The 12,901-nt window shown below is 41.8% G+C and overlaps 1 protein-coding gene across 3 annotated transcripts in view; it reads right to left on the bottom strand.

The window, feature by feature from the left end:
* The window catches only part of BTBD1 (BTB domain containing 1), a 43,714-nt gene extending 36,450 nt beyond the window's left edge, over nt 1-7,264 (bottom strand). Inside the window, exon 1 of one of the 3 annotated variants that reach the window (XM_057543138.1) lies at nt 6,735-7,264. In XM_057543138.1, the coding sequence (XP_057399121.1) occupies nt 6,735-7,144 (410 nt within the window). In that variant the 5' untranslated portion in view covers nt 7,145-7,264. The remainder of the gene's footprint in view (nt 1-6,734) is intronic. The other 2 variants (XM_057543137.1, XM_007194266.2) reach the window with 2 other exon arrangements.
* Between the last annotated feature and the right edge of the window lie 5,637 nt (nt 7,265-12,901).

Here is a 12,901-nt window from a genome sequence, read left to right as displayed (position 1 = left end):
ATGAGGGGACTGCATCAGGAATTTTTTTTTTAACTGATCTTATTGTCAGACAGAGTTGTGCATCTCCTAAGCAGTTGGTTTGTTTTTAATCTACAAACACTATGAATTGTAACTGACTAGCCAGGTTTCTTTTTGTAATAGTTGCTAAAATTATCAAAATTAAGTTTGTAGAGTACCTATAGCATGCATTTTTGTATTGGCTTCATCTTGGCTCTCTTTTATTTCTTATCCTTGTGTTTCATGTAAGACATTTTAAATTCTTTTTGGAGCAATGCAAGTTATAAATAAATACTAGACTATAAACAATAAGAAAGGGAACTCTGTGTTTCTTATATTTTTTCCCTATATCTTTCCTACAGCATCGGACACAGTGTGGGCACCTGGCTAAGCTTTAATGAATACATGTTAGCCGACTAGACAATTCAGTACAGGTTTCTAGCTAACACTGGTAGGGAAACCATTTTCATTTCTAATAAGAAAAAAGGCTACTTGAAAATCCAAGAATCATCTTGGTTCATATTTTACCAATACATACATGTTTTCTCTACATTCTATTTAATTATTAAAACTGCTATAATATAAAAACTATGTAAGCCAGTGTTTACAAAATATAATTAAAAATTAAACATAATATTAGCACAATACTTTGTATTTTAAAGTGAACATTTCAGCTCTGATACACTACCTCTAAGGACAAGAGCACAGAGGAATAATTACAGGTCATCAAACTATTTCTGATTTCTCCCCGAAGATGAATGGCTTTCCAAAAGATAAAACTTAGGTTACATTTAATCTAATTTAAAAATTAAAAGACTAAGGCAAAAACTTCATTTTAAATTAGAAAAATCACAAGATCATGTACAAGAAACTGTGTATCACTACTGATTCTTTCATTTTACTCAAAAACATTTATTGAGGGACTATATAATAACAAGACACTAAGACAGGTCCTAGAAATACAAATATGGGAGAGATAGCTCTGCCCATAAAAAGCTTATGGGGGCTTCCCTGGTGGCGCAGTGGTTGAGAGTCTGCCTGCTAATGCAGGGGACGCGGGTTCGAGCCCTGGTCTGGGAAGATCCCACATGCCGCGGAGCGGCTAGGCCCGTGAGCCACAGCTGCTGAGCCTGCGCGTCTGGAGCCTGTGCCCCGCAACGGGAGGGGCCGCGATAGTGAAAGGCCCGCGCACCGCGATGAAGAGCGGTCCCCGTACCGCGATGAAGAGTGGCCCCCACTTGCCGTAACCAGAGAAAGCCCTCGCACGAACTGAAGACCCAACACAGCCAAAAATAAAAAAATAAATAAATATAAAAAAAAAAAACATATCAGTTCCATTTAAAAAAAAAAAAAAAAAAAAAAAAAAAAAAAAAAAAAGCTTATGGTATGGTAATAAAATGATTAAAAAGTAATGTCGTAATTATAACAGAATTATGCATTAGGCATGGTTTGATAACTAATCTCTAAAGATGGCACCAGTAAATCACACCTCCTACTATCCATACCCTTATATAGATCCGTCCCATAAGGAGTCTGGGCTAATCCTGTTTGCCTCTCGTTAACTAACAGAATGTGGCAGAAGTTAACACTATGCCAGTCTGGGACCTAAACTTTGAGGATGCCTGGCAGCTCCTACTTTTGTGCTTTCTGGAGCCATGGGCTGCTGTTATCCAAGAAGTCAAGCTACCCTGCTGGAAAGATCAGCTGGAGAAGACATGGAGAAAGAGAGAAAAAGGTTCAGCCAACTCAGTCTGAATCAAACCTCCAGATGACTCCAGCCCCAACTGCTATCAGACTATGACTGCATGGGAGACCTGAAGAATATGCTATAAGAACCTCCCACAGAACCCTGAAAGATAATAAAACCATGTTTACGCTGCTAAGTGTTGGAGCGGTTTGTTGTACAGCAATAGATACAAAACTTGCTACAAGAGATTAGATGAGGCAGAGTGCAAAATTAATGATGTTTTATAGAGGAGATAAAGCCTGAAGCATATCTGAAGGGTGGTAATTAAGTGTGGAAATCTTTTAGGCAGAAAGACTAAGTACAAAGGCAAGGAGGCTTTAGAAGGCAAGTACTAAAATAAGGGAAAGGCCATCAGTAGAGTCGGGGCACTGAGCAGATGGAGAGGAAGGGGAATAGATATCAAATCATAAAGGTCTTGTATACCTGCTGAAATGTTTAAACTGCATCCTGTATGCAAAAAGAAGACATTAAGAGATTCAGGGGAATCGTGATAATGTCTGGATGTGAGAGAAATAACTTTGTTAACAGTGTGAAGAATGGAGAGAGCTAAGTCTAAAGGCAGTGGTCTGTCTGAAGCAATGCTGGAAAAAATTAAGAGAAGGGGGCTGAATCTTCAAGACTGGTCCAAACAGGATAAGAAACACATGGAACAGACTGGAACCAAACTACAGCTTGGAGCCAAGCCCACCTGAGTCAATCCCCAACTGACCCACAGAACAAGAATATTCAAAGGAAGAATAAATGATTGTTTTTTTTTAAGCCCCTGAGTTTTGGGGTGCTTTATAGCATTACTGTGGCAAAAGCTGACTGAGACAGGGCCTAATAAGCGTGCCTGCCTCAAAGACTGTTCTGGAATTTGAGTTCCCACAAGGTGCTTAGGAACAAACGGTAAGCGGAACGTGGCAAGCACTCATTAAGTGTTAGATATTTTTACGGTTGACATGTTCATCTGTATGGGTACTAGACATTCGTTTGTGATTGTCCAGCTGGAAATTGGGTTCGGGCTGAGTACAAGTTTGGCAATATAGCTGGGGGAGTATGTAGTGCCATGGGTTAATGGGAGAAAGGAAGAAGACAGCTGAAGACAGAACCTGAGGAATAGTTGTCACCTGAGGAACCCATGTCTCCTTCCAGCCACCGCTCCATTTCTCTGTTCCTCTTGGCAACAAAACTCCCTGAGAGGATTATTTATACTAGTGGTCTCCAGCTCCTCACTTCATATTTTCTCCCCAATCTACTCTAATCCTTTTGTTGAAATCACTCTTGCCAGGGCTATCAATAGCCTCCATTTTGTCAAAACCAATAATCAATTCAATGTTCTCATTTTACCCAACTCTCAGCGGCATTTGACATAGTCAACAATTCCCTCTTTATTGGAGCACTTTCTTTAACATGACTTTCAGGACACCAAGTGGGCTCCTTGCTTTCCCTTCTAATTCCACTGACAGCTGTGTCTCAGTCTCATCCTATGCTCCTCCTCCTCTGCTACATCTCTACCTGCTGGAGGGTCCCAGAGCTCATCCCTGTACCTCCTTCTCTTCACAGTCTATTACACATTCCTTCCCTAGGTAATCTCATCTGGCCTCATGGTTTAAATACCATTTACTCTTAACTTTCAAATTTACATTCAGCAAGAAGCTCTTCCCTAAACTCCAGGTTCGTATTTCTAACTGGCTGCTCTTATATCCCTCCTTGGATGTCTGGTAAATCTTCTTGGTTCTACCTTCAAAATATATCCAGATTCTGACTACTTCTCATCATGTCCATCACTACCACCCTGGTATATATAACCCACCATCAGCTCTTGCCTGAACTACTGCAAAAGCCTCTTTTATTCGTTCCCTGCTACTCATTTTACTCCTTCCACAGTCTAATCTCCAAACAACTGCCAGAATGAGTTTTTTAAAAATGTAAACCAGATCATATCGCTCCCCTGTTCAAATGCTTCCCACCATACACCAGAGGGAATCCAAGTCCTTCCACAGGCTCTACAGCCCTGCATGATCCTGGCCAGCCTATCTTTTTGACCTCATCTTCTACCACTTTCCCCTGTATTTATCTGCTCAAATCACACTGGTTTACTCTTGCAATTCCTCTAACAGGAGAAATTTGGGGCCTTAAACATGTTTTTCCTTGCTTAGAATGCTCCTTCCCTCATGACTTGATCATTTTTCCTTAAAATACTTACCAGTACTTGACATTATATCTTTGTTTCTCCCTACTGGATTATAAGCTCCACGAGGGCAGGGACTTTTTCTTGTTCACTGCTGTATCCAATATCTAAAACAGTGACTGGCACAGGGAGGCAGTATTTCTTTTTTCTTTTTTCTAGACAGGTCTCAGACCAGATAGGGCCTTAGAGACCACATTAAGGATTCGGATTTATTTTAAGAACAATCAGGAGTCACTGGGAGGGTTTAAACTAGGAAAAGAATATAATAAGGTCTGTATTATTATAAAGTTACCTCAGCTATTGTACAAAGAATGATCGGAAGGGATAAGGGGTACATGTGGGGAAATAAAAGAGGAGATTTTTACAGCAGGTGTCTCAGCTATGGTAAAGGTGCTTGGGATAAAGAGAAGATTCAAGAGATTGCTAAATAGGTGGAACAAACAGGACTGGATATGTGGATATAATAGAGAAAGAAGACGAAGTCCATAACAAGGGAGGCAGTATTTCTCAAATGAGCAACTAAAGAAAATCACTTAAAGGTCTGGCAGATCAAAGTGAGCAGTTTCTTAAAGTGCTTCAAACTCAAGTTCAAAAGCCTTTAAGTAATATTAACTAATTCAAGTTGTAAACATAAAAGTATGCCCAAGCTAACCTGCTTTTCCACCTCAGCAAGTACTGTGAGACATCTTTTTGTCACACAATAATAGGTAAGTACAGCACCTATGCTTCACAACCAGCCAATAACCTAAGTTTAAAAATCACTTTCAGAATAGAACAATGACTAGAACCTGAAGGACAAATACCACGACTACGCTGAAAACAGGAAAATTTCAAGGACTCAGATTAATTCACTTATTTTCTATTGATGGGAAAGGATTGACTCATCAACAGCTTCAGTGAAAATATGAAATCAGCATTTTCCCTCTACATTCTTATCCTAGCAATCTCAATATTTTTTAAAGGAAAAAGCTACCCAACAATATTTTTAGATCAGTGGCTCTCACGTATCAGTATTTAGGGAGAGTATTAAATATGCTCTCAAGGTCCCACCTCCAAACATTACAATATTGTAAGGAGGGAGGAAGAGACCTACAAATTTAACAAGTACTCCAGGTGATTACAATGCAGGTGGACCAACAGCTCATTAAAGAATACTTCTAGTTTAGAAAATCTAAATGAGCTATAACCAATCCTCCTGGCTGACTTCAAACCAAAAACCAAAATGAGCTAGACCCTAGCTTTTGAGTTGTTTTTCCCCCTTTATAAATGTAATTGAACTAAATTATAAAAAGTATGAGAAACAAAGAGAAAAAGAAAGTCAACATCATCTTACCATTCCAACACAACTTTGGTTAGCATTTTGGTATAGTTCCTTCTCTCCTTTTCTCTAAGTATACATTTGCTGTTTCTTTTCCCAGTTTTTAATCATAGTGAGCACAGTTTCAAATGCTAATTATATACATTTTCCACATTAATATTATTACCTAGTCTTCATGAATATCATACTTAGTTGCTGCACTACATTCCATCAAATGCACCTATCACCATTTATCTAACCATTCTCTCTGCTTGACTACCTCCTCACTACTATAAATAATCCTGCCTTAAATATTTTTGTGGGGAACATTTTCAGTACTTGAATACTTCCTACCTGTGGGGGAAACAATCTACAGTGCCAGACTGTTTTACCACCACCTCTGTCAGAGAGGGCTCCCCAGATGTTATCTTAAAAAAAAAACTGGAGGGTTTAATAGAAGAGGAAAAGTACTACACTTTTTAATTTGCACTTCTTTAATTACTATCGAAGTTAAACATTCATTGTTAATTATTATTTTTTCTTTCCCTATCTATCCTGTCTTTATCCACTTATTAATGGGATTTTAGTATTTCTTTTCTACCTGTGTTGTGTTAACTTTGTATTCAATTTCCTTGATCTTCCTGAGAGCTGTGAGCCTTTGTGGAGTATTTATCTGTTCCACTGACCTACCTGTTTTTGTCTCAGTACCACCCAAGACTGCTATTTTAATGATACATTCTACTCAGGCAGCTAAAACCATCTTGGTATATTGAAACACACTTGGCTCTGTTACCTCTTCAAGTTACTTGACTTCTCTGGGCCGCAGTCCCATTTGTAAAATTGTAGAAAACAATACCTATACCTTCCTAAATGGCCTTTCGTGAATAAAACTAATAATGCCAAACTATTAGCTCTCTTCCATTAAATAAAATTAATCAGAAGTCAATCTTCTATCCTCAAATAATCAAAAAGCAAACTCTTAACATCGAAAGGGAGATTCGTTTTTAAGCAAACATAACCTTGTCTGCAGGAACAAAAGGTAGCTAACGCCAAACTTACTTGTTTTGATATTCACTGTCCTGGATCATGACAACTAACACGAATGAAAAAGGCGTAAGGCCATAAAAATAAAATAAAATAAAAGTAAAATTAAATTAAAAAAAATTGTAAAGGTCATCTCGTCTACAAGACTTCCCAAGTATCCCTCTCCCCCAACAAAAACCTAAAACGTCGCAAATGGGCAATCAGGACAACCTGACCCATACTTTGTCCTCACCACTTCTCTAATTCCCAAGCGTGGGCAACAACCCGCTACTGGAACGTGAAAACGCACGCTAATTGGCCCTAGACACTAATATTTACTCTCACAGCCGGCGGGCAGCCGTCCCGGCCGACAGATTTCGGTTTCGCCCTTCCCGAGCATCACAGACTCGGGAGGAAACTGAGGCCGGGAGGGTAAGGAGAGCCTTGCCCAGGGACACAGCGGGGTTGGGGAGGCCGGCTCGGCGCCCGCCGCTCACCTCAGCAGCGCCAGGAAGGCGGCGGGCTCCACGTCGGGCAGCTCGATCTCGGCCGACGTGGTGGCCATGCCGCCGTTGAACATGGCGTCGAAGACGGCGCTGCCGGCAGCCAGCACGAAGCGGTGGGCGGGGATGCGCTGCGGACCCCCAGCGGCGGCGGCGGCGCCGCGGCCCTTGCCCAGCACGAAGCGCACATCGCTCAGCAGCTCCGAGTTGAAGAGGAACGCGAAGCGCTCCTTCAGCGACGCCTTGGTCGCCTGCCAGTTGTACAGCGGCTCCCGCTGCAGGGGGAGCAGGGGCCCCAGAGAGGACGGCGGCGGCGGCGGTGGCGGCGGCGGCCCCGCGGCGCCCGGCTCCGCCTCAGCCCCCGGGACCTGCTCGCCCGTAGCTGCCGGTCCGAGCGAGGCCATCCTCCAGCGGCGCGGCTCTGGGGGCTAGAAACAGCGCTCCCGCCGCCCACCCGCCATCGCCGAGGCCGCCCCCCGAGGCCGGCACCGCCTCCCTACCTTCCGGGAGAGGCGCTTCCGGAGGCCGCGCGCCTCCGCCGGCCCCGCCCCGAGCTGCCCTGCGCGCGTCCCCGCTGGGCCGGGAGGTGGAGGTGCGTGTGGCCGCCCAGGCCGGAGCTGGAGGGGACGGTCCCCCCTGCGGCGTCTGGGCCGCCCTGGGCGCACCGAGATCACCCGAGCCCCGCGCTCCGGGTGGTGGGACTTCGGTGGGCTGCATGCGGCCCGGCGCGGGCGCCTCCTCAGACCTGCGGGCCCCGAAGCTCTCGCCCCTCCCTTCCCTCAGGCCCCTCGTCACCAGCTGCAGCGCCCCCCACGTGTATCTAGGACAGGTCCCTAGGCTCTCCTTCTAGGAGTCGCACGCCTGGAAGTGGAGGGGGCCCGAGGGCATGGCCGGCAAAGCATGTGGGAGGGGACGACCTGATTCCACGTAGCTCCCTCCCCCAGTGGGGGAGGGAAGGTGCTGGTCCTTTAAATCCCCAGGAAGTCACTGGACCTGATTCCACGTAGACCCCTCCCCTCCCCGCTCCAGAGGGCCGCTGCTCCTGTGGTAATCCCCGGAGCACAGCTTGGAGACCCTCTGCATCTAACAGCCTTCCCTTTCCTCCTTCTTCCTGTTCTGTCTCTAATTGTGGTATCTGTGTGGACTCAGGCATTTTTTAAAATGTATTTTAACCCATTACCAAAAATTAACCGTATTTTAAATCTCAAAAAAACCCTCAAAGGTACCAAAGCAAAAATAATACAAGTAGTATAGGCTGCATTATCTGGTATGGGACAATAAAGTCATAATTTAATAGCAAAAAAAATGAAGACACTGTTATCAAAACTTGTGGAACACAAAAGTTGAGCTCAAGGCTAGAGCATAGCCAAAAGCAGTTGTTTACCAAAATGAAAACAATGAAAATAAGTGAAATAGAGGATCTGGGAAGATGGCAGAGTAGGAGGCACCAGGAATCTGACTCCCCACCTAAATAACAATTCCACTAGCTGAATCTGTCTGATGTACTTATTTTGGAACTCTGGACTCTGTTGAAGGCTGGTAACTTCTAGGGGAAGACTTGGACAGTAAATCGCTGTTAATTTTGGTCAACTTCAGCTCTTTGCACAGTAGCAGCTACCCATCCTTCACAACCAGCTGCATGGCAGTACACGTGTTCCTGGAGCAGCTTGCACACAGCTTTGTCACCTACAAATTGGCACTTGCCATCTACCTCTATAAGGATCAAATTATGAGCCACTGCAGCTGCTGACCTTCAACACCCCCTGAAAGGAGTTCAGGGTGGAGATCAGGAATGAGGCACTCTGTGCTCTGGGAAAAATTGGCAGAACAGGTCTTCGGATAGTTAGATATTTTCAGGAGTCCAATTCTTGCAATTCTTGTATCTCCTCATATCTAGAAAAGCACTAAAATCCTTTACGGTGATGTCTGCTCCTTGTGACTATCAGTAACCTTCACAAGACTAGCAGAAAACTGCAAAAAATATGTGCTTGATTGCATGTACTCCCCCTTCACCAAAATCACATGTATATTGACCTCCCCACTCTTTGGAGCAGTTTCTCAGAGCTATCTGAAATGCTGTCTCCCAGGCTATAGTCCTCATTTTGCCCCAAATAAAACTTAACTCACAACTCTCACGTTGTGCATTTTTTTTTCAGTCAACAGCTTGTAGGAGCCAGGGAGGGCAAAAAGTCACCTATCCTCCAAACATTGGGGATCTGTGCTCTGATTTCTGTTTCTGAACACAAATGTACAGACAAAGAGGGGGCAGCTATTGTTGTCGTAGTACCTCTCTCCATTGTTGCAAGATGCTTTAGCTGAAGTGACTTCCTGGGGATTTAAAGGACCAGCACCTTCCCTCCCCCACCCCCCCCCAACCCCCATCCTTCATTTTCACTTTTTACCTTTTGGGGAGCCAGGTATTAAAGACTAGTATATTAAAAAGCAACCGTATTCATGGGGAAAATTAGAAAGTAACCATACATGCCCAAAAGGCTGAGAAAAGACCTGAGAAGACCTTAAGTTTATACCTCAGGCTGATCCTTGGCAAAGAGACAGATTTTACAGTAATCAAAACAACAAAAATAGCAAAAAATAGCAAATGCTGGGGAAAAGGGAGAATCTGATTTGCAAAATTACCACATTACTAGATTCAAATGTCCAGTGTTCAACAAAAAAAATCACAAGGCATACAAAGAAATAGAAAAGTTTGACCCATTCAAAGGAAAAAAATAAATCAGCAGAAACTGTTCCTGAAAAAGACCTAATGGCAGATATACTAGACAGACTTTAAAACAACTATCTTAAAGATGCTCAGATAACTTAAGAAAATGTGGAGAAAATCAAGAAAATGATGTGTGAACAAAACAGAAGTATCAATAAAGAGATAGGAAGCTTGAAAAGAAACCAAAAAGAAATTCCAGAGCTGAAAAGTACAATAACTGAAATGAAAAATTTGCTAGAAGAATTCAAGGGCACACTTGAGCAAGCAGAAAAAAAGAATCAGCAAACTTAAAGATAAGATAATAGAGATCATCAAGGCAAAGAACAGAAAGAAAAAAGATTGAAGAAAAGCAAACAGAGCCTAAGAGAACTATAGGCCCTCATAAAAGAGACAACACTGTGGGATTTCTAGAAGGAGAAGAGAGAGCCAAAGGGGCAGAGAGAACACTTGAAGAAATAATGGCTGAAAACTTATGAAGCAAAAACTGACAGAATTGAAGGGAGAAATAGATGGTTCTACAGTAATAGTTGGAGACATCAATATCCCACCACAGTAATGGATAGAACAACCAGACAGAAGATGAGTAAGGAAACAGAGGACTTGAACAACCTGATAAGCCAACTAGATCTAACAGACATATACAGAACACTCCACTCAACAACAGCAGCACATGCACATCCTTCCCAAGTGAACATGGGACATGTCTTCTCTGACCACAAAGAGATGAAGTTAGAAATCAATAACAAAGGGAAAATGGGGAAATTCACAAAATTTTGGAAACTAAACAATATACTTTTAAACAACCAATAGACCAAAGAAGAAATCACAAGAGAAATTAGAAAATACTTAGAGACAAATGAAAATGAAAACGCAAAATACCAGGGACTTCCTGGCGGTCCAGTAGTTAGGACTTTGCCTTCCAATGCAGGGGGTGTGGGTTCAATCCCTGGTCAGGGGGCTAAGATCCCACATGCCTCGTGGCCAAAAAACCAAAACATAAAGCAGAAGCAATATTGTAACAAATTCAATAAAGACTTTAAAAATGGTCCACATCAAAAAAAAAAAAATCTTAAAAAAACCCCACAATATACCACACAACATTGTAAATCAGCTATACATCAATTTAAAAATATATATATACCAAAACTTAGGAGATGCAATAAAAACAGTGCTAAGGGGGAAATTTACAGCTATAAATGCTTATGTTAAAAAACAGGCAATATCTCAAATCAACAACCTAACTTTACAAGTTAAGGAACTAGAAAAAGAAGAACAAACTAAACTCAAAGCTAGCAGAAAGAAGGAAATAATAAATATTAGAGCACTGATAAATAACATAGAGAACAGAAAAACAGTACAGGAAATCAATGAAACCAAAAGTTGATTCTTTGAAAAGATCAACAAAATTGATAAACCTTTGGCTAGGTAGACTAAGGAAAAAAGAGAGAAGATTCAAATTACTAAGATCAGAAATGAAAGTGGGGACGCTACTACATGCTACAGAAATAAAAAGGGTTATAAGAGAGTACTGTGAACAATTGTTTGCCAAAAAATTGGATATCCTAGATGAAATGGACAAATTCCTAGAAACTCAAAACAACAACAACAGAAACCTTTTAAAACACTTTTTTAAGGGACTTCCCTGGTGGTCCAGTGGGTAAGACTCTGTGCTCCGAACGCAGGGGGCCTGAGTTCGATCCCTGGTCAGGAACTAGATCCTTCATGCCGCAACTAAGTCCACACACTGCAACTAAACTAAAAAATGCAGATCCCACAGGCCGCAACAAAGATCCCGAGTGCCACAACTAAGACCCAGCGCAGCCTAAATAAATGTCTTAAAAAAAAAAAAACCCAGTTATTTATTTATTTATTTATTTTAAATAAATACATTTATTTAAAAAATAAATAAATAAAAGAAAATGAACAAATACAATACAATACAAAAAAAGCCACTGTGACCTATTCATCATTCTGTGTCAGAATCTAAACATGGTCACCTTTGGACAGAGTCCCACCAGTCAGCCCACCTTGGGCAACACGCCCACTGATGACACTTCTTATCCATTACCCAACCAAAACCATAACATGAATTTGAAACAGGGAAGGAAAAAAGAACCAAAATTTCTAAGGCCCTGCTTTTTTTTCTTCTTTTTCTTTAAATTGAAATATAGTTGACTGTAAAATATTGTGTTAGTTTCAGGTGTACAACATGGTGATCCAACAATTAAATGCATTATGAAATGATCACCGCAAGCCCAGTAATTATCTGCCACCATACAAAATCATTACATTATTAACTCTTAATTAAAATTTAGTTAACCTTACAGTATTAACTCTAACTCTACACCCCTGTAACTTACTCATTTTATAAGTTGAAGTTTGTATCTCTTAAACCTCTTCACCTATTTCACTCAACCCCCGCCTCCTTCTCCTCTGGCAAACACCAGTTTGCTCCATGTATCTATAAGTCTGTTTCTTACTATTCTTTAGTTTTGTTTTCTTTGTTCATTTGCAAAACACTTTTTTAAATGGTAAGGAAGACTTTATTCAAGTCCATTGCAATGGGGACATTGCAGTAGGGGAGAGTGATCAAGCTCAACTCCAAATACAGCAATGAAAGCTGAGGATTTATAGCCAATAAGCAAAATGAGGGGGTCAATAATGGAAAATTACTAAGAGGAAACATCAAGGGTAGGGAGATTCTTGCTAAACTAATTTAGGATTTTTGCTGAAGGCAAGCCAGAGTAATCAGATATCAAGGGTAGGGAGTGAGAAACTTGATCAGGTATTGAGGGTAATCAGATAAAGGGTGAGGGCCTTCTTCCTAAACTAACTTAGAGGATTCTTGCTAAGACTGAGTTAGGCAGGCCAAAGACAGGCCTGGGGCCGAGGTTGAGGCACATCTGAGAAGAAGGCTCAGAGGAGCCTGAGTAAAGTTTGGTCAAGGAGAGTCTTTGTCAGAATTAAAGAATAAATAATGCAGATAAGACTTGAGGGACTAGGGTCTTTAAGAGAAGGGAAGTACATGAGATTTACTCTTGCTTTTTCCCTGAGGGCATTTTCTAATTTGTTGCTTATTTCTCAAGCAGAAAGAACTCAAGAGACAGACTATGAAACTGCCAGAGTAGTTGGGGCAAAGTCCTGGAAAGGAGGGAACTACAAAGAAGTGAACCCCAAAATCTTCATACAAATTAACTTTATGCTATTGGATAACTTCTAAGTTCCACATGGGCAAGGAGAAACAATAGCAGCCGAGAGAACAGAGACAAGGAGAGACTTCACATGTGCTGCAGTGTTGGGGAGACAGAGGTTGTAGTTCAAGGTCCACCAAGATGGAGGAGCCTTAGTGATTACAAGGGACTTTGGCTGAGATCCCATAAGGACATGCCCTAGAAGTAAGGGTTACACACTAGTAGTAAGAGAAAAATTAACTAGGTTA

Source organism: Balaenoptera acutorostrata, chromosome 3 (assembly GCF_949987535.1).
Source record: "Balaenoptera acutorostrata chromosome 3, mBalAcu1.1, whole genome shotgun sequence".
In the NCBI taxonomy this organism is placed as follows: domain Eukaryota; kingdom Metazoa; phylum Chordata; class Mammalia; order Artiodactyla; family Balaenopteridae; genus Balaenoptera; species Balaenoptera acutorostrata.
This window is presented reverse-complemented; position numbering and strand designations above follow the sequence as displayed.